At 49.4% G+C, this 22,257-nt stretch overlaps 1 protein-coding gene and 1 pseudogene across 2 annotated transcripts; one reads left to right on the forward strand and one right to left on the reverse strand.

Moving 5' to 3' along the window:
• Nucleotides 1-47: 47 nt before the first annotated feature.
• Nucleotides 48-19,971, reverse strand: LOC141727005 (chromosome-associated kinesin KIF4-like; annotated as a pseudogene).
• LOC141727004 (transcription initiation factor TFIID subunit 9-like) lies at nucleotides 589-4,251 on the forward strand. 2 transcript variants are annotated; one of them, XM_074532214.1, is made up of 4 exons: nucleotides 589-718; nucleotides 940-1,051; nucleotides 1,693-2,459; nucleotides 2,864-4,251. In XM_074532214.1, exons 3-4 carry the CDS (start codon nucleotides 2,366-2,368, stop codon nucleotides 3,010-3,012), a joined length of 243 nt encoding a protein of 80 aa, XP_074388315.1. In that variant the 5' UTR covers nucleotides 589-718; nucleotides 940-1,051; nucleotides 1,693-2,365; the 3' UTR covers nucleotides 3,013-4,251. The 2 variants fall into 2 exon arrangements, with proteins under 2 accessions (XP_074388315.1, XP_074388314.1); XM_074532213.1 differs by having other exon boundaries at nucleotides 637-1,051; nucleotides 1,693-1,774; nucleotides 2,346-2,459.
• Nucleotides 19,972-22,257: the final 2,286 nt, after the last annotated feature.

The following is a 22,257-nucleotide window of genomic DNA, read 5'->3' on the forward strand; positions in this document are numbered from 1 at the left end:
CGCAGACAAATTCACTAAAAGGCAGGGAATTCCTCGCACATTAATATGTGTGCATTAGCATTCATGCAGGGGCTCTCATCTGAGGCTTTGAAGAAGAACCTTTCAACATCTAAAGTACAGGGCATATATTCTTTTACAATGCAGATGCTGGAGTTCGCCTACAGTAAGCGGGGCCGGACGGGAGTGCGCGGGGAAGGTTTGTGCGGAGCAGGGAGCGCTCTGTGAGTCCGTGTTTCTGCGGGGGCTGCCCTGCCAGGCCCGGTGACCGCAGAGCTCTTTTTCAGCTCTAATTCTGTGACTCTTTAATCACAGAATCACAAACCCAGCATGGTTTGGGCAGGGGCACCTTTCTCTGTCCCGGGTTGCTCCAAACTGCGTCCAGCCTGGCGTTGGACACTTCCAGGGATGCAGAGGCAGCCACAGGGCCTGGCAGGGAAGAATTCCTTCCCGTTATCCCGTTATCCCGTCAGCGCTGCCCTCGGGCACTCTGAGCAGTACCCACAGAGGTTTCAGTGCCAGCCAGGCGAGAGCAGGATGGGGCTGGGGAGTGTTTCATCAAACCCAGAGCCCATTTCCCCCAGGATACGTCACCACCATCCTGGAGGACGCCAAGATCTACTGGAGCCATGCCAAGAGGTGGAGCGTGGACGCGGACAACGTGCGGCTGGCGATGCAGTGCCTCACTGACCAGTCCTTCACATCGCCCGCGCCCCGCGACGTGAGTGCTGCCCCCGCGGCTGGGGACACGGGGATGGCACAGGACACGGGGGTGGCACAGGAACATGGGGCTGGGCAGGGACTCGGGGATGAGGCCAGGACACAGGCATGTGGCTGGGACATGGGGATGTGACCAGGACATGGGGATGAGGCTGGGACACCTGGATGTCACCGGGACACGGGGATGTGCCCAGACCCGGGGCTGTGGCCGTGTCTCTGCAGTTCCTGCTGGACATTGCTCACCAGAAGAACCGGACGCCGCTGCCGCTGATCAAGCCATACTCAGGTCCGCCTGACTGCCCCCAGCTACCGCCTGAAATCCCTGCAGAAGAGGGTGAGGATGGCTCAGGGATCGGGGATGAACCCCCGGGGGTTGGGAGGGGTTTTAAATTGCAGTTTTCCACAGCTCTGAAAGGTGGGGGTGAATATTGGCCTGTGCATGTCAGCTCGGAGGTCTCCAGGCTGGATTTGCAATTTGTTGTTGGTTGATTTTAAATGGAAATTTTGAAATGCGGGAAATTTTAACATATGGGAAAATTTAAGGTATGGGAGTATTGTAGTGTTAAAGAAATACTGCAGAATCCCAGGATCACTGAGGCTGGAAAAGCCCTCCAGGATCATCAAATCCAGTCTGTGCTAGGGCACTGAGTTCCACATCCAGTCATTCCCTGGACACCTCCAGGGGTGAGGACTCCACCACCTCCCTGGGCAGCCCCTTCCAGTGCCTGCCCATCCTTTCCCTGAAGAAATTCCTCCTCATGTCCAAGAGGAACTGTCAGGTTTAATGTCAGGTTGTCAGAGGCACAAGTCAGACTTTGCTGTAGATATTAAAGAGTATTTTTGACTTCCACATCAGTTGTTTCTACTTCAGGGGGAAAATACTTCCTTTTCTGGGAAGCCCTGAATGCCTCACTGTGGGGGGACTCCTCTTTTATTTCCAGGCCATTCCCTGATTCTCTGGTTCTCTCCCCACAGGTCTCCTCCACAGCAGGCAGGATCACCGTCCATCGCCTGAGCATGGGCGCCATGAGCAGCAGGCCCAGCACTCCCACTTTGGGTAGGAAACAGCTCCACAGGGGATTTCCCACCTTCCTTTTAGGAAGGAAAAATAAAGAGGAATGATTTAAAACATTTTCCAGTCCCTGAGGGACTGTCAGGGACTGCCTAACCTTATATTGTTTGGCAGCATCAGAAAGTTAATTTCATAAATTTATCTTGATTATTACAATAACATTTAAATGTAAATGCATTACAGATATTCTGTATTTGTGATAAATTCTTTATTTAAGGGACTATTCAAGAACTTCACTAAAATTTAGGGTTATTTTCCTCAGTGTCAGTGTGATGCTGAAGTAAATAGCACTGGGAAATATCCATTTTTAAAAGGATCTTAACATTTACAGCTATGCCCTATGTGTTTATAGTCTGGAGTTCTGTAGGCCTGGGGTAAATGTAGGAAAATGAGCAAATGTGCAGCTCTGCCTGGAAATCTGATCCTTATACCTGGTGTCCTTGTGTTCCTGTGCATTCCCACTGTGCCTAATAAGAGATTCCACTTGGGAGGGAGTTGTAGGAGTGTTTATGGATTTATTCTGATTCCTTTTTGGGGGGGTTTGTGTGGAACCCAGGTACCCCCTCAGCGCAGGCCATGTCGGTGTCAGCCAAGGTGGGAGCGCTGGCGTTGCTGGCGGGGCAGCGCTTCACTTTCCAGATCCCATCCTCACAGCCCGCTGGGGAATCAGGTACTCCTGGGGTTCCTGGGGCTGGAACAGGGAGAACCACAGAGCCACAGCCTGCTTGGGCTGCGAGGGAGAGGTTCATCCAGTCCCAGCCCCTGCCATGGACAGACACCTTCCATGCTGGCCTGGAACACTTCACAGCTCCTTGGCCAAGCTGATGGGGAAATTTCTCCCCCTCTCCCTCATTCCAAAAAGTTCCAGTGTTAATTTCCATTCCCGGCACAGCAGTGGCAGCCAGAACATGGCCATCCTGGGCAGCTGCCTCCTACCCTGGCTCCTGTTTCCCTCTCCCGCTTGTGTTCTCACCCCTCCCTGCAACATTTCCCCATCTTCCCTCTTGGGATGAGCCTGGAATAACGCAAGGATTGCTCCAAGCTTTCAGTGTTGCCTTTCCGTGATTCCCACAGCCACTCCCACGGTGCAGAAGATCCTGATCAGCCCATCCCTGATCGGCCCCAAGAACATCCTCATCACCACCAACACGGTCCTGCCCAGTGCCACCGACCCCAACCCGCTCAAGAGGAAGCACGAGGACGACGATGACGACGCCTTGTGAGCCCTTCCATGGCATCCAGGGAGCCTTTGCATGGGATTCATGGAGCTTTTCCTGTGGGATTCAGGGAGCCCTTCCCATGGGATTCACACAGACTCCAGGGGGTGGGAATGGGCAGGAAGGCCCCATTTGGGCCTTGGGAGTGTGGAAGTAAAGTGCAGACTGTTTGCAGCCTTGTCTTGGTGTCTTGTGCACCTGGGGGAGGGGGCAGGGGTTTTCCTATGTATTTATTTCCTATTTTTAAATGTATTTTTATATAAATTAATATATAATTTATAGTTACACCTATATACCTATGTTTTTATATATGTTTCATATATATGTGTTATATATTTATCATATACACACATACGTAATTGCCTTGTACACTAAAACTCTCCCACTCACTTTTTAATATATATACATTTGTCTATACACATAGATATTTATATATGAATGTACATATGTGTGTGCACACATACATAAAATATATAGAATATAGTGTATAGAGAGAATACACAGTAGGTAATTATGCATACACAGAAACACTTCATATATAAATTGTATTTTATGTATTAGGTACACATTCTAAAATAAACAGTGACATAATCCTATGCTATATAATGTAAAATATATCATGAAATATTTTATACAATATATATTTTATAATATATATTATTATATACTATTATATATTATTACATAATATTATGGGGACAATCTTATATTAGGGCCTAAGCCCTCAGAATTTCCAAGTTCATTTAAATCACTTGGAAATATTTTACAGCTCTCCAGGCCTTCATAGACTTGGAAAGCAGGGAGAGTGAGGGGGATTTTGGGAAGGAATTCTTCCCTGTGAGTAGTAAAGCCCCAGCAGAGAATGTCCAGAGAAGCTGGGTCTGTCCCATTCCTGGAAGTGTCCAAGGCCAGCTTGGACAGAGCTTGGAGGAGCCTGGGATGGTAGAAGTGGATGATCCGTAAGGCTCCTTCCAGCCCAACCATCCTGGGAGTTCCTAAATTGGCAAAGCCCTCATCCAACAGGTAAATAAAGAGGATTGTCACGTCAGGGAAGATGTTCAAAAAGAAAAGCAGCATTCAACTATTTTGTCAGGAGAAGACAGGAAGGACTGTGCTGCAGAGAATGGAGAAGAGCCCCAGCAGCGAGGCAAGAACAACACTGCAGCGATGATTACAACTGGTGCCCATGACCAGAGGTTGGAACAAGATGATCTTCATGTTCCTTTCAAACCATTTTATTACAAATCTAGTGAAAATTTGTTTCCATAACTAAGACATTTCTCAAATTAAGCCAAGTACAATATTTCTCATTGTTGGAACCCAGGACATTCCTTTGGCTGCCCTGGAGGATTTGAGACCCTGTCAGGAACATATTTTACCTGCTGTGATGTACCACTTGGTTAGACCAAAGGAGATACTGTGGCAAACTCCTGGGGTTCTTCTAGGCACAGTTTCCAAAGCTTTTGCACATGCCTGCAGTCTTTATTCATGCTGAATTACATAAGCTCCCTTTTTTTCCTTCTTTCTCTATTCATGCACTCAGAAGAATGTTAAAAAATTAAGTTTCTGTAAACACAGTGTTATCTTAATAAGTTCAAATATTATTAGACTTCAAATAACATGCATGCACCTAATCAGTGGTATGACAGTAAGAATCTGTTTAAACTTTGCATTTTTCTTTTCTTTACAGACTGATCCCCTAATTCCGGTCTTCCTGAGTAGTGATGTTCCTCTAGCACCTTTTGCTATTTCCACCGACACTGCTGTGGGTATATATAGGCACATCTATAACAGCATCCAAAAAGACAGGGATGCAGCTGTTGAACTGCTGAAGAGAGAGGTATGGTGTTGTAATCTTCGCTGCAGTGTTTATACAATTACAATACGCATACAGTCCCAGCTCTCAGGCTGCCACAGCTCTCGGCTGTCCTATCTTCTACCACTTGTTGTTGTTACATTTCTAGTGTCCCAGCTCTCTGGCTGATACTCCAATGTCCCAGCTCTCAGGCTGCCACAGCTCTCTGCTGTACGGGGGATTCCATACCTTCTTTTGATGTTTGGCTGTGTGTTCTTCCTCACACGGGGCACCAAGTGCCAGGCCAACCTCAAGAGTTGTTTTTTTCACTCAAGTCAGAAAAAAGACAAATTTTTTACAAAATATCAAGATGCAGCAGGAAGAGACAGCAGTTGGAATAGTTGGCTCCCATATAAGGGAAGTGGTTCAGCTGAGGTGAAATGAGATGTGCCAGGTCAGAGAGGTCACTTTGAACATGGACAGAGAGGATTTTATCCTGCAAACTCTTCACCTTCACTTCCCCTCTCTCCTTGCTGAAGGTGCTGCAGGAAAACGTGGCAAGCTCGTGGCATCATTTCAGTGTGGGAACTGAGGAATTCAGCACACTCTCAGCTTCCACACGAGCTGCCTGGAGCTGTGCAGAGTTTTCCAGCAGCAGCTTCTCCTCTGGGGTGACCTCCCTGCAAGACCCCTCACTCAGCAGCTCTGCTCTCCCCTGGGAATACCTTGGTGGTTGGTGTGATCGACACAGGCTGGAAGAAGCTCTCTTCTGCTTTCACCTCCATGGGGTCTTCCAGCTTCAAGGACCCCTCCAAGTCCCTTTTGTGCTCCTCACATGTTGTGGTTTCCTGAGGGACAGCAAAGGGTGAAACTCTTGCAGAGCATCCATCCCTTCCCTTCCCACCACAGCCCCCTGCTCTCCAGCTGGTAAGTTTTCCACAGTACAGGATGCTGCAGCTGAGACGAGGCCTCCATAAAATAGGCAACAATTAGAGCACTATGGGATGTCCCTGCTCCACATCTCTGAGATCCAAGAGCAAAATTCGCACTTGGAACAGCTAAAACATCAGCTTCTCATGGACCTTCCTGCTGCTACAACCCCCTCCCCCACAACATCCCTTCCATTCTTAAAAAGAAATCTGGGAATGAGTCAGGGTTTTGTGTCATCTGAAGCCATAGACAAAACTTAAATTTACTTAGTCCAAAAGGAAAAATGGAACTTTTTATCCTCAGATTTGTGGATGAGAAGTGGGAACACAATAATCTTTGCTGTGAATCTCGTAAATTCTGTCCTGAAAGGCAGAGTCTGGTCCTGCAGTGGAAAATTTTCCTCAGTTACCAGAGAGGCACTAATTAGTGACATTCACAGAGTTTCAGCAAAGTGCACCTGCTCTGCCTGGACAAACTGGGGAATTATCCCTATCTCCAGCTTTGCTCCTGCCCAAATGCAGGCCCTGCAGCCCCTGTGCCCGCCAGAGGCAGCAGCACTCACCAGGCCCTGCTCCCTGTTCCTGCACATGGCTGTGGAGCAGCTGCAGCCGCCGGTGCACCCCAACTTCTGCCTCCTGCAGCCACAGTGCCTGTTCCCACAGCGGCCCTTGCAGGAGCACTGTGAGGGAGAGAAGGGGAATCCAATGGCCAGGATGCTCCTGGAAGGCTCCAGGTCCTGCTAGCTGTGGCATCTCAAGGACAGGGACACCCCCAAGCTGCCACTTGTTGCATTTCGCTGCCGTTTCACTGCATTTTGCTTCATCCCAGAATAACTGTCCTCCTAATATCCAGAACAAAATCCTTCCACCTACAGATCCATCTTCAAGATCTACAGGATAAGTACCTTCAGCTACTCAGTGCCTGACTGGAGGTTATGCCAAAGGATCCCAGTTTCTGTGCCACACTTCCACAAAAAGAGGGAGTCCCCATCCCAAAAGCCTCAGGAATTTTTTGAGCCACAGGCTAAAGCTCCAGACTGACACATACAGATGGAAGCTGAGGCTCTGTCAGGACTGCAAGCTGCAGGTTCCCAAAGGAAACAGGGATCCACAACTGGCCATCCTTTTTTTTGTTTGCTTTTCCCCCTAAAATTGGCTGCTGTTGGGGCTGTTCCTAAAGCAGTGGCCAGCTCAGACACAGGCAGCAGGACAGTACATGGGAGAAGGTGACTTGGACAGGGCAAACCTGTCCAGGAAAGTCTTGCTGACTGCAGACAACCTTTGCTGTGTCTGTGGGAATGTCCCAAATATCCCCAGGCACCCAAAAACCCATTCCTGCCACTTTGAGAACAGTGGAGACACCACACCTCACAGCTCCATCCCACCCCCTGCACACAGCAAGTGGTTCCCTAGTAGACATTGGATCAAGGGCAGCTGGATCTTACCCCCATGAGGTTTCTCCTGGTTCCTCTGCCTGCTTTTTCAGGAAGCCAGTCAGAACCCTCCAGTTCCCCCAGGTCAGAGAGCAGCTCCTCCACATCCACCTGAGGGCTGGGTGCTTGGGGCTTGGCCGTCATCTGCTGGCGGTGCTTGGGCTGCAACACGGGAGCACCAGGGGTTAGGCCACCAAAATCAGCTCTATTTCATTAATAGCATTAATAATTGTTATATTTTAATAGGGTTTTATTAGGGTTTTCAGAGTCCCTCACGGCCAAGAAGGTTGTGGGGTGAGGGAGGGAAAAAACGATCTAATTATCAGGATTGAAAATTCAATTTAAACTATTGATGACAAATCCTTGAAAGTCTGAGTTGTTGACACATCGCATGACAAAGAACAAGTGTCACACCCCTGTCCAAAGAGTTTTAAATAATTTCTTCTTCACAGCACTAAGATTTGGCTACATGCAAAGCAACAAAGTTGGCTGTGAAACACATGCCTTGCTCTATAATTTAAAGACTGGGAATGCTACAGAAAAACAATCTGGATTTTGAAGGAGGATATAGAGTCAGAACTACAATGAGGAAGCAGGGTTGGGGGTTTGTTTGCCTTTTTTTTTTAACCTAAAAACTAATGTAAAGTATTTGAGTCTTCTGGAAAGGACTGAAAGGGCCACTTCAATCAAGTGCCTGGTAAAAGCAGCTTAGGAGAAAGAAAACCACATTATCAATAGCCAAGATGAACTCTGGCAAGAATTCAGGTGCAACACAAACTGTGCAGCCTCTTACTTTGGGTGGAACATAATTAGGAGACTCTGGAGACTCAGGTGGCCTTTGCTGGATGTGCTGGAGCTTCTGGCCTCTGGCAACTTGGAGGAGCAGCAGTTGCTGTCAAAAGTGACAAGAATTAGCTCTGCAAAATCATCAAACTCAGTTGCCATGAGGCTCTTGTGTCGCTGAATGACACGAGAGAGCACAAGCACACCACCACTTAAGGTGAAGGGAAAAAAGGGAAGTTTTATTCTATGACTCCAATATTTATAGCTTTACAAAAGTGACAGTGGATTGGAAGGTGACATTGACACCTCTGCAATGTCACTGGTCAAACCAACAGTCCATCAACTCTCTCCTCCTCCATAAAGGAATGTAAAACAATGAGTTATTTACAGAAAGTGTGTGAGAAAATTCACTCCAGGAATGTCAACATCAGAAGGCTTAGAAAATCTTAAAAAAACAGGGTGACATCTCACCCTTTTCCGTTTAAAAAGAAAAAGGAAAAGAAAATGAACAATTGTGAAAAGGAAAATATGAACAACGTTCAATGTCCACTTGCAGAGGAGTCATTGGAGTGATCACTCTCAACATCTGCATCCGAATCATCACTCAATGATTCCCCTGCTTGATGCCTTTCAGGTTGGTCACGGTTTCCATCTTGCCCATCAGCTGGATTCTGTCTCTGCGGTCGCAGGTCAGGGCGAACACATTTTGAAGGTACCCAGCGTACCCCAGTATCTGTGGATACACAAGCATACCCGCGCCCCGAAGCGATAAGGTCATAGGGACCTTCCCACTGTTTGGTGACTAAATTCCGCACCCAAACTTTCGCTCGAGGCTGATGTGCCTCGTCCGCAGCCTGTAATGAGAGATGGTGATTCAAAATAACCCTCAAAGGGTTATTTGAGTTCTGCGGCACAGTGAGATGATTGATTGTGCACAAAGCTTTTGCCAACCGACTGTGCGGGGTTTCACCCTGCATTCCCCGTTTTTGTTTTTGAAGAACCTGCTTCAGAGTACCATGAGCACGTTCTACAATAGCTTGACCAGTCGGAGAATGAGGGATACCAAACTTGTGTGAGACACCCCACAACTGCAGGAACTGCCGCACCTTTTGCAATGCACAAGCAGGACCATTGTCGGTTTTCACAGCAGAAGGTATGCCCAGAACAGCAAAGGCCTGCCTCCAGTGGGCAAGGACATCACGGGCCTTCTCCCCACTGTGAGCCGAAGCCCACATCGCAGAGGAGAACATGTCCACAGTGACATGCACATACTTGAGCCGGCCAAACTCAGCAATCTGGGTGACATCAGTCTGCCAAAGCTCCAAGGCCCTAAGGCCTCTGGGGTGTACCCCTGCCGGCAGAGGCGGAGCAAGCGCATGGCAGTCATCACATGACTCAACAATGTCACGAGCCTCAGTTGGCGTCAGCTGAAACTGCTTCTGCGGGGTATGTGCGTTCTGGTGGAAAAACCCATGCGATGCCTTGGCCTGTGCGAGTGTATCAGGCTGAGGCGCTACCTACACTGGGTTAGCCAACTTGTCAGCCCTTGCGTTACCTTCTACGATAAAACCTGGCAAATCGGTGTGACTCCTCACATGCAGAACATAAAATGGATGAACTCGGGCCTGAATGGCACACCACAAGGTCTTCAGTAAATGAAACAAGGCAGGATTACTGACCTCCTTCAAAACCGAATGACCCAACCGCTGTGCGATGTCAGCCACATAGGCGGAATCCGTGACCAAGTTGAAAGGTTCCTGGGAAAATTTCTCAAATGCCATGACAGCAGCCCTCAGTTCAACCAATTGGGCTGACCCATCCTCATGGCCTTCCAAAACCTGCCACTCAGATCCATCCCTCCAGGTGACAATGGCCTTTCCCGTTCTCCCTGAACTGTCAGTGAAGACGGTGGGTCCTTGCACGGGTTCCTGACTATTCTTGGGCCACAAAGAAATTTGTGTGGATTTCGCCATATGCAACAGCCTATGGCTGGGCAGATGATAAGTGATCTGCCCTGAAAAATTTTCCAGAGCACTCTGCAGGGACACACTGTTTGCAAAGCTCCAGTCAAAATCCTCCCGTTGCACCGGGAGTATGATCTCTGCAGGATCCGCACCCATCAATTGCAAACACCGTTGTCGGCATTTGATTATCAAGCGAGCAATTAGCTCAAACAATGCAGTTGCCGTCTTCTGCGGCTGATGGGGCAGAAAAACCCATTCCAGAACGTGCAAGGAATCAGACCATTTGTCACTCCATTGACCAATGATACCTGTGGGATGCAGATCTGGAGTGGTGATGAACACAGTGACATACACGGAGGGATCAATGTGATAAACCTGACAAGCCGAAACAGCTTGCTGAACCACCTCCAACGCCTTACATGCCTCAGGGGTCAGTGTGCGAGGCGACTTTAGATCAGAGTCTCCTTTCAACAAATCATACAGAGGAGACAGCTGTGCATTGGTTAATCCCAAATACGGACGTAACCAAGTGATGACACCTATCAATTTCTGAGCATCATTCAGTGTCTTCACAGAATGCACAAATTGCACCTCCTGGTGACAGATTGTCCGTTCCAGAATCTTGACCCCCAAGTACTTCCAAGGTGGTTTCTGTTGGACCTTTTCTGGAGCCACCTGCAGTCCATGAGCACGCAAAGCATTGAGCAGCCGAGGCTGAATCCTCAGCAGCTCATCCTGGGTGGATGCGGCCACCAAAATGTCGTCCATATAATGATAGAGACGCGCATCAGGAAACTGCTTGTGAACTCAAGACAAGGCACGGGCCACATACCATTGGCATATGGCAGGAGAATTACGCATGCCCTGAGGCAATGTCCTCCATTGATATCTCTGTGCGGGCTCAGCCTCGTTAATCGCTGGCACCGAGAAGGCAAACTTCGGTCTATCATCGGGATGCAAAGGAATCGAAAAGAAACAACCCTTCAGATCCACAATGAGGACCGGCCAGCCTGCAGGAAGCATGGTAGGCGATGGCATGCCGGCCTGCAATGGTCCCATGCTTTCCATCACGGCATTGACCTTCCGGAGGTCTTGCAACAACCTCCATTTCCCAGATTTCTTTCTGATACAGAAGACAGGAGTGTTCCAAGGACTGTTAGAAGGCTCCAGATGACCCTGGTCCAACTGCTCTTGCACCAAATTCCGAAGGGCGACTAATTTATCATCAGTGAGGGGCCACTGCTTCTCCCAAACGGGTTTGTCCACCAGCCACCGTATAGGAGGCGTAGGACACTCTGCGCCCTTCACTGCAGTGGCCCCCATTAAAAATCCGTCCCAATACGCACCCCCGAGGCAGACAGAACATCCCTCCCCCAGAGGTTGGCAGGAGTAGAAGTAACATGAGGCCTAACCCAGGCCATCTGTCCCTCCGGGTTCGTGACCAGCACAGGCTGCTGGGCCACGTAACATTGCGCCGTCCCTCCCAGGCCGGCAACAGATGTCCCCACCGGATCCAGGGGCCACTCCGAGGGCCAGGCGGCAAGGGAGAGAACAGTGACGTCAGCACCGCTGTTGAGAAGCCCGCGGAGGTGGATTTCCGACGGTGTCGCACCAGGAACGGACAGGGTACACAGCATCTCGGGACGGTCCTTGGTCAGGACAGCAGTCCAGTGAACCTGAGGCAGCCCGGTGGATCCAAAACCACCAGCTCCACGTGACCGGTCAGCTGTCCTGCGAACAGAAGACTTAAAAGGCACAAGTTGAGCAAGCCGTGTCCCTTTTGGGATTGTGACAGGGGGAGTGGGTGTGGAGACCATGGCACAAATCTGTCCTGTAAAATCTGCATCAATGAGCCCCAGGTGCACAATGAGGCCCTGAAGGGTGGCACTGGACCTCCCCATAAGGAGAGCACTCATGCCCCCACCCAAGGGACCAAAGGCATCTAGGGGAACCTTGCGTATCAGACGAATCTAAGACAACTGTTGCTGCGGTGCAGACGTCCACACCTGCTGATCCGCGGGTGCTGGCTGCAAGCCGGCAAAGGAGACCTCCATCGGCACCTGGGTCTGGAGGGAAGCTTGTGTCTGAGCGCGCCCCTCCTGCTGCGCGCTCCACTTCACGTTTCCCGAGTCCAGTAAAGCCTGGCCATTAACATGAACAGTCACCTTACAAACGTTAGACATGTGATTTGGCCTACCACACCGACCGCACAAGAACATGGGGAATTTGACCTTCTGCACCTTCTTCCCCTGCTTCCTGCTAGACTGCGCATCCCCCTGCTGTGGCCGCCCGCCCTGCGGTGCTGCCCAGACCGGCTGCACAGCGGCAGCCACAGCAGCCAACTTCCGACGTGAGGGAATGATGTTTGCACAGGCTTCTGCCATCTCCCAGATACTAGGATCACCAGGCATAGCTGCTATAACCTTATTACAAGCTGCATTACAATTGCACTTAACAAGATTTGCAATCGTAACTTCCCTCGCCACAGGATCAGGCACCTGCCTCTCCACGGACGCAATCAACCTTCCCAGAAATACCATAAAAGGCTCATCATCCCCCTGGACAATGGTTGAAAACGGCTGCTTCGGAGCCGCCATTTCCAGGGTCTGCACAATCGCCCCTATGCCCAGCGATTTGCATTGCTGAAGCACAAGGGGATCGTATCCAACCTGTCCCTGAACATCCTCATAACGGTCCGTCCCCATCAGCATTTCAGCAACAACCCTACGCCTGGGGTCCTCCGGCGCCAGCGCAGCATTCCGCCTCACCGCTTGGGCCGCCATACGAGCCCACTTGGTCTCAAAAACACCAAACTGCACAGGGTCAAAAAGAGAATGTGCCACACAACGGACATCGTGAGGTGTCAGCGGGTCCCTATCAAGTCTCCGAAGAATGTGCATAACCTCAGCAGACCCCAAACCATGCTGAGCAACCGCTTCACGGAGTTCCTTCTCCAGCTTATATGCAAGGGGCTCATAGGTGTTATGAGTGACGCCCCTGAGCACAGGGAAAGCCTGGGGACGCCCTGGCACAGCCACCGCACCTGCTGTGTCCCGGGCCTTGGGCCCCCCAGAGACAAGAGGGAGTGACTGACCAGGAGCCGGGGCAACACCACTCGTCCCTGCGCCCCCTGCAGCACCGGCAGAGCCAAAGGAATTCGCCCCCCGACCCTGCAGATGCCGGGAGGAGACAAGGTCATTCATCTCGTCGGTCTTGGTTTTTGCCTCTGGCCAGAAACGTTCAGGGTACCTCGGACGCACGGTCACCTGGCACGCAGGAAGCGTCCAAAGACCTGACGAGAAAGCGCCATGGCCCCGGGCACCCACCGGCCTCCCGCCGGCCGCGTCAGCAGTTGCACTAAAGGTAAACACCCCAGTCCCCTGCTGCGCTGCAGCCCCGCCATGGGTCACCTCGGCGGCCGCAGCTGCCGGCACAGCCCGCAGATCTGGCACAGTGCCGGACGAGGCCGGCGCGGTCACGGACGAAGCCGGTGCGAGGCCCCCATCCCCCGATGCGGGGGCGGAGTGGGATGCCGAGGGAGGCACGGCCTGCGGAGCCGCGTCACTGCGGGGCGGCACAAGGGAGCCGGGTACGCCCCCTATGAGAACCCGCCCCAAGCCGCAAGGTCCCGCAGCGGGCACCGCCCCCACCGAGCGGAGAGGGACGGGCCTCCCGCCCACCGGAGCAGGGCCGGGCGGAGCACCGACCCTGCCCCCGGCTGGCTCCACCGGCTGCGCATGCCCAGCAGGCTGCACAGACCCGGAGGAAGGCGAATTCGCTCCCCCCGCTGAGGAACCCGACTCGGGGGCGGGAGAGCCCACCCCCACCGCGTTCGGGGGGAACGTGGTGGACACGCCGCAGTTCGGACAACAAGTCGTCACCGCAGCAGCCTCAAGTCGGGGCGGAGGCTGACTCTTAAAGGCCGGGAAGGCACACAGAGAGGGCAACCCGTTCCCCGCCCCGCCACCCGCACAGGGCGAGGCGGGGCGAAGACGGCCCACCGAATCCAGAGAGCCCCCCGGACCCGGGACCCGCTGGCTGTGAGCCCAGTCCACCCCGGGCGGATAATGGCCACTCCCCAGCACACCGTCGTGGGGCGGGGAGGGGGGCTCCACATCACACAGGAGCTCAATCTCCTCATCCACATCCGAGATAGAAGGGCTTCCCTGGGAACTCCGAGGGGTACAAGAACCAGACCCCCGCCAAAGCTCCTCACATTTCTTCCACTGCACCAGCAGCGGTCCCACGTCCACACTGCAATCATCAAAGAGGGCCTCCATGAGGTGGACCCCCAGGAGAGACCACTCCTGCTTATCGAACGCCTTCGCAGGGTCCGAAAAAAAACCTCGCTCTCGGGCCCACAGAACCAATCTCTCCAAATCATCCCAGGAAACAGATACCTGCTTACACTCCAGGACCCCCCTCCAGAGATCCAAAATGAGGGAATCATCCTGGAAAACCACAGAGGTTTCCATTGCCCCAAGAAGAGCAGGCAAAGCACCAAAAAGAGGGGGAGAAAATCTCACCAATCTCGCAATCTGCTGTCCGTGTCTCAGCCTTGGCTGCAGTACACTTCGGCGGTCACCAGATGTCGCTGAATGACACGAGAGAGCACAAGCACACCACCGCTTAAGGTGAAGGGAAAAAAGGGAAGTTTTATTCTCTGACTCCAATATTTATAGCTTTACAAAAGTGACAGTGGATTGGAAGGTGACATTGACACCTCTGCAATGTCACTGGTCAAACCAACAGTCCATCAACTCTCTCCTCCTCCATAAAGGAATGTAAAACAATGAGTTATTTACAGAAAGTGTGTGAGAAAATTCACTCCAGGAATGTCAACATCAGAAGGCTTAGAAAATCTTAAAAAACAGGGTGACAGCTCTTGTGTCTGTACAAGGCTTCTACCTGTTTCAGAGTGCCATTTCCGCGGAGGAGTTCCTGGTGCTTCTCACAGATCTCCCTCATTTTTTCCAGCTCTTCCTCCTGTTTGCAGGACAAGAGGAAATTTGTTTCATTAGAGATAAATAAGAGAAAACCCCCCAGGGTTATTCCAGCCTGCACAGCAACCACTCCATGCAGGCTTCTACAAAGGGAATACATAATTCTTTCTCCTAATTCCAGGAATCCCAAAGGACCCCAGCCTCCCCCAGCCTCTGCACCTGGAACCGCAGTCGCTCCTGCAGTTGTTTCTCTTGTTCGTTCAGGGACTCTTCCAATCTCTTCTCCGCTGCTTCTTTCTGCTGGCATTGTCTGAGCAGGTACAGAACCTAAAAGCAAGTTGGAATAAACAGGGGTGAATTCCTGAAAGGAGCACTTGGCAGGGAAATTTCCTGCCACTTCCAGCACAATTCCACCCTGATCTATTTGAAAAGTGATCTTCTGCTCAGGTGTAACCTCCTCATTTAGAGCAGGAGGAAAGTTACTGAATAAACCAATATGCACAGGATAAATACAGAGATTTCTTTGGCTTTGAATGAACCATCTACAAAAATCTAACAAAATTTGAGCTGATATTCAGCACCAGCTTCATTTCAGCACATCCCCCTTTGCCTTTCTCTCTGAGCAGACCTGGAGACCAGACTCAAAGATTTCCATGAGCTGTGATTCACCTTATGCTGGTGTGGCTGTTCCTGCACCAAAATCTGATTTTAGAACTCTGTCTCCATCTCTGCTTTGTGGTTTCTCTCTTCCATCAGCATTCTCTGCACATGAGAGAAGCTGGCCAGGCTCTGCTGCAGGCCATTCTGCAGTTTGCTCAGCCGCACTTTGGAGGAGACCAGCTGGAAAACAAGAGCAAGGCATGGCTTGGGACAGGGATTCCCTGCTGGGACAGGTGCTGCAGTGTGGAGGAGAAGCATCCCCGTAACTTCCAGCCACCCCAGGAACTGGACCAGCCCTCAGCACCAAGGAAACCAGGAGAGATTCAAAGGCAGACACTTTGGAAGTGTAAACCCGGGAGCTGAGGGTCTTGTTCACAGTTCTGAATTCACCTCCCTTCCTGCACCACTTGGAGTATTTTCCTTTCTCCCTTCTCCTTTGATTTCCAAGCACCAGGGAGCAACAGATAATTCTGTCCTTCAGTTACTCTTTCTCTGATCCCACAATACTCCAATTTTTCTTTTTCCCATCTCAACATCAATTCCACTGCTTCTCTGCTTGCTCAGGAAGTATTTTAGATACTTTTTCTTCTCTTCCACTTTTCTTCTTTCCACTTTTCACTTGCCTTTCCCTTTCCTATACAAGCATTTAGCTGCCATCTCCAGACCCTCATCTATTCCACTCCCCTCTTCCCTGCTTTTCAGATTTCACTCCCCAGTATAGATGACTTTAATAAACCTTATCCACTACGAGAAGGCTCTACTCAAATTCCTTTGGTCACTTCCTGTTATTTGTGGCTAAGCAGACTTACAGCCTTTGTTTTCAGGGAAAAAAAAAAGGAAAATGCAGGGTTTACCTCTCTCAGGAGATACTTCAGAGCACATTTGGCCTCCAGGGTGGTGGCAATGCTGTCCCAGCACTGCTTGGCCCAATCTCCATTGTCTGCATCCAGGAGGTTCTGCTGCAGATCTGCTATCTGGGCACTCCTGGGGAAGAATCCATGGATTTGGGTTGACAACAGAGGAGAAAAACATGGCTGGTTTCTGGGCTAGAGTTACTGTTCCGAGAATATTAGGTAAAATAGCATAAACTGAGATTTTTGCTGCTCAGTAGAGCACCTGGAGCCTGCATTGCTTCCCTGCTCAGTTCTGTCTCCACTCCACATTCCCAAATAAAAGTGGAGGTTTTTCCCTCAGAGGTGCTCACTAACAGCTCAAAACACCCAATCTAAATGCCTGAGTATTTTCCCCACATTTTGGAAAAATTCCAGCCAGGAAAACCCACTGAAAAGGGTTTGGGGGTTTCACCCCCTGAAAAGCCATTTTCAACTTGTTTGGTCAGTTTGCCAATAGATACTTGGCCAATACCAAAAACCATCCTCATCCTCCATCTTTTACAGTTTGCTATAAATCCCTCTGATGTATGGGTTGTTGCGACCAAATTTCTTCCTGAAGCATCCTTTGAACCCCAAGAATAGGAAATTCTTGGTTCTGTAAAAATAGATTTTTGTATCAATTTTGGCATTATTGGGCTTGAACAAAACAAAGACAAAACTTCAGATTTGTCTTTGTATATATACCCTGTATATAAAGATGCAGATTCTTGGTGTAATTATACCTCAGCTCTGTTTTCAGTTACAATTTTCCATGGGGAATGTTTTTTATCTGTGGAGACGGAGCTTGGCCACCCATTCCACCAAACACCAAAGGTGCTCCATGTAGCATTGGAAGGCTTTCCATGCTGACAGCCAGTGTAAATATGATTAAAGACCACAGACGCAGAGGAAAAAGATTTGTCCATCAGTATGACTCAGATTGTAAAGATGATTTTGAATCTTGGAGCTTTGGAAAAAGATTTTCAGCATCTGTATTTTCACTCCAATCTGCTTTTGCAGTGGCTCTAAAAGAATTAGATGGGTTAGGGTGCTGGTAAAGTAAGCATACCAAAGCTATTTCTCTTGTACTGAGTGAAAAGGCTTTCCCTCATCATTGCAGTGTCAGTCTGTGTGGATGAGCACTGCGGCAGTACCTTACCTGAGCTCCATCTCTGTTTGCAGGCTCTCAGTCTGCTTGGAGACAGAGAGACCCATGTCCAGAGCGTGCAGGTCAGCCTGCAGGTCAGCCAGGCAGTACATGCGCCTCTGGAAGCACAGCACACAGGGATGCAGGGCAGCAACAGGGGAGGAAATCACACTTTTACAGATATTCCAGCCAGGAAAGCCTCCAGGCATCTCCCCACAGCTTCTGTTCCATTGTTCTTCCCCAAAAGCCTGTGCTAAGTGGAGTTAGCTACTCACATCCCTCAGAATCCTTGAGGTTGGAAAAGCTTTCCCAGAGCGTTGAGTCCAACCATTCACCCAACACTGATGGGTCACCCATGTCCCCAAGTGCCACATCCAGATGGTTTTTGGACATTTGCAGGGATGGTGATTCCACCACTTCCCTGGGGAGCCTGTCCCAAAGCCTGACTGCCTTTTCAGGGAAAAAAATTCCCAAATCCCATTAAGTAATAAGTTCCTTCAGCACCTCCTGTCCCTGACATTGAGAGGATAAAAATATTAACCCTTTCTGCCAGAAAGGATGGGATCTATCCCCACCTTCTGAGGGAACATGTTGGTCAAGTAGGAGAGAGAAGACTGAATCCAGTATTGCTGAACAGCCAGAGGAGTGGGATGGGAAAAGGGGAATTTCCACCTTACCCGCAGGTTTGGACGGGGGTTTTCTCCAGCATCTTTCTTCTCTTCCAGCTGGTTTGCCAGGATTTTCCTGTCCTCCAGCAGGTCTGCCAGGTGTCTTCGAGCTTCCTCAGTGCTGACAAGAACCTCAACTACACTTGCAAGCCAGCTCTGGAAAAATAACCCCCAAAACCCAGTGGTTGAGCTCAACTTCAGGACTGAATCCTTCTGAATAATCCCACTGGAATTCCCTGGTCCTCCTGCTGTGCTCCAGCCACCAAGGCCAGCAGCACCCACCCCAAATCCCAGTTTGCCCAGTGTAGGGATGCAAAACCACTGTTACCCACTTCGACTTGTACAGCAATTCCTTCCGTGCCCTGATTTTGGCTCTGTTTCCATTTATCTGCCACATCCTTCTGCCTCTGCAGGGCATTCTTCAAACGTTCGTTGGCAGCTGCTGCCTGGAAAAGATTCCACAAGGAGCTGAACAGGGACTGCAAATCATCTGCTACAGCTGGAAACACCAGGGATTCCCAGCCCAGGGCAACCACTGGGACAGCGACAGCACAAGGTTAATAAATCTCAAGTTATTCTGGTTTAACTCAAGGATTCCTGCCTTTATTTCCTTTGCTGCCATTCCTCCTTTAAAAGGAAAGCTCCTTCTATGCCTGAAGGTAGAAGAAAACTCCCAAAATGAGAGGTTGAAGATTAATTTCTTTTACAAAGCCATCCTGAAAGGATTCTGAACTGCAACCTTGTAGATCCACCACCCAAACTCATCCTCCACTTCCTACCTTGGGCATCTGCATTGCCACAGGAGCCTGGCCCCCAAAGCCACCTGGCCCCTTAAGGAGCAAATTTAACTGGGATCCCTCAAAAGCAGAAATGGGGATTTGTCTACGGAGAGAATTTATTTTCTCCCAGCCTCTAAACTTCCTTTCACAGGTTTCTGTGTATCCTGTTCCTTCCTCCAGCCCCACTTGGCTGACTTTAGGGATGGGTTGGGATTTCCAGGAGATGTTGGCTCCTCACCTCCTCTGTTTTGCTCCAGGGGTCATTCGTCTGCTTCTGGAAACCCCTGCCCAGCTTGAGGAGCTCACATCGTCTCTTACGGTTCTGCAAGGAGAAACAGCGGCAAGAGTCACATTTTTCATGACAAAGGAAAGGTCGTAGCCCCAAAGTTCCAGCCTGAGCACCCCAAGGCAGTGAGGGGCAGAAATTGCTGTGGCACTCCAGGTGTTTGCTGGCCATTGCACTCAGCAGCTGAATTTTACTGAGCTGCAGAGCCAACATTCCTTTGGAAGTTTAAAAACCTCCCATGCTGAGGCCAAACCCCATAACTGTAAATCCTTAAAATATTGACTAATTTTGCTTTCTGCTTTAGAGCAGAGTCACAGCTGTGGCAAGAGCTTGAAGATCTCCAGACACAAACAAGTCCAAGTGGCTAAAATGGCAGCCACATGAGTAAAGCTTCTTTTCAAAGCATTCCCAGCTCTTCTAAGACACTTCCCAGTTAAAGATACCTTTCAGCAGCTGTTTGGAGGGAGGAATCATGTGAGGGGCTTGTTTGCTCACCTTTTCCTTGTCCTTCTGCTGCTTCCACTACCTGAATTTCTCAGTGTATTCTTTCATCTCACGCATCAGCTGCACCCTTTGCTGCTTCATTTCCTGAAAGACACCAGTGGCTGGAAGAATTATCCAGGATTTACATCCTAAAGAGCTTCAACCTCCATTTCCCCCTGTGCCTGCCAGGTGTAGGGAGTGGAAGATGGGGAATCTTGCTGTGCTCCCACACTCAGGACACTCTCAAAGTGCTAAAATACAGGGATTTTTTTTTTGCATAAGAGGAAGACCAACACAGGCACAATTTAGGGAAATCAAAGAGGAATTTAATTATTTGACTGAGGCAATAAATTAGAAATGCCAGAAGATACTTTGGACTAATTTTCCTACCAAATCTCACCAGTCACATGCCTATTGTGGTCATGTAACCATAAGAATCTTGCCAAAAACCGCTATTTTCAGTCTGAATAAACAGAAATTGGAGTCCTGAATGGGACACCTGTCAGGGATTTCTGGGATTCCTGGGATTCCTGCCTGGGAGCTCCTTTGCCCACACTGGCTCAAGTCAGAGGTGCCTGTTGGTTACCCTAATCTCCTGGTTCAGTTTGGACAATGTGTGCTCTGTGGATTCCTTCAGCTTCAAGAGCCTGGATTGCTCATTCAGCTTCTTCTTGAGCTCAGTAATTTGTGCTTCCAGCTCCTGGAGCCTTTTCTGGCATTGCTTGCTCAGCCTGGAGAGGAACAGCAACAAATCCAAATGTCACCTCTGCCACCTCTGCTGCTGCTGAAAGCCCACAGGAGGCTTCTCTGTAGCTCCTGGCCCATTAAAGGAACGCTTTTACATCAAAAAAGAGTTTTTACAGATCATGGAAATGAAAGACATTGAATTTTCAGACACACTGACAACACCCAAGGCTGCAGGCAGAGCCCTCTTACTTGGCCTGGCTGATGTCCTTCTTTGTTATTTGCAGAGCAAGAACCAGCTCCTCCTTTTCCTCCTGCAAGTTGCTGACCTCCAATTCTAGATCCCTAATATTGGTCTAGAAAGGACGAGAAGAATAAATCTCCAAATAAAAACCTTGGAAAGACACCATGAGACAAAGCTTTAAGACTGAGAAACCTTGAAAAAAGTCCATTGCTAAACCAAGTCCCCAAGTACCACATCTGGTAAAACAGATGGCAGAAGCAGCAAACAAAAGTTTGGTGGGTTTTCTAATCAGCTTAAAACACTAAAGCAACTATCAAAGTTCAGCAATGGTTTTGGAGAAACTTCCTGAGCACACAATAACAGGTGGTGTTTGGTTTTGATTTTGATTTTTTTAAAATAAACTTCAGCCTTGCTATGCATGAAGATATTTACTTTGAAAATTCCATTCCTATTGCCTGGCCTTACTATAGTAAATTTTGTACAAACTGACAGATCTGTGGGGCATCTTCACTGAACGTCCACATTCCTGCAGAAAAGTCTGCTCTGCTGGCACCCCTCCTTTCCCACACACTACAATGGAAAACAGAACGGTGTTCTTGCACCAAGGTCATGCTTGAAGCACAGCAGAGGTTCAAAACATGCACAAACAAACTCCCCTCCCTTCAGCCTGGCTCTGACAAAAGCTAGACCAGCACGTTTACCTGAACACACCCAAGCAAGGCAGACAGAGGACAGCTACAGCCTGGAAGCCACACTGTATTTTAGCACAACACAATCTACAAATTAAATTCAGTTTATCCAGCAGAACTATCTGCTGGGACACAGCTCAGGCATTACAGCTGCACTGCATCTTTCTGTCCTTGTCAGCAACAAAAATCCTTCAGAAAAGCAGTGGGAATTTAAGGGGAGGAGATAGCAGGAGATATCCTCAGCTGTGACTTCAAAGGAGTTTTAGATACAAAGCAAAGTACCCACAACCCGTGGCATTTCAGAACTGGCAGTGAAGGATGGTTTCCACAAACACAGATAATGAATGTATCACCTATAAGGAGATTCTCCCACTGGAAGCATGCCAACAGAAGATACTTGCCACTGCTAGGAAGAAACTGAAACCTGTCTGTTGAAGTTCAGGGTATATTTTGGTTTAATTATAAACTGAGCACAGATTTATGCAGGGGAGATTTAATTAAGTTGGGTAAAATTAAAAGAAAAACTGGGGGTGGAGTGCCAGACTTCTGCTTCACTTAGCTCAGCTGCAAGCTCTGTGTCAGACAGCGTTGGGTAGGTAAACAAGTGCATGGCCAGGCTGCATTCCAGTTCTGAGTGCTCTATTTAGACTAATGAGGTTACTAATTAGAACACAGAATGATTCTACATCCACTGGCAGCACTGCATGAAATTACTTTAGCAGACCTCAGACTTCATCTGCTGTTTCATTCCTTCTCTTGTGCTACCACAGCTTGTTCAAGCACACAGAATCTGGGTGAGGGAATAAATCTGCCCAAAATTTAAGTGCCATAGGCAGTTAACTGGTTATGCTATGTCTAGTCTAATATCTTCAACCAAGAAATACAAAAATCT

This window comes from Zonotrichia albicollis, chromosome Z (genome assembly GCF_047830755.1).
Source record: "Zonotrichia albicollis isolate bZonAlb1 chromosome Z, bZonAlb1.hap1, whole genome shotgun sequence".
NCBI lineage: Eukaryota > Metazoa > Chordata > Aves > Passeriformes > Passerellidae > Zonotrichia > Zonotrichia albicollis.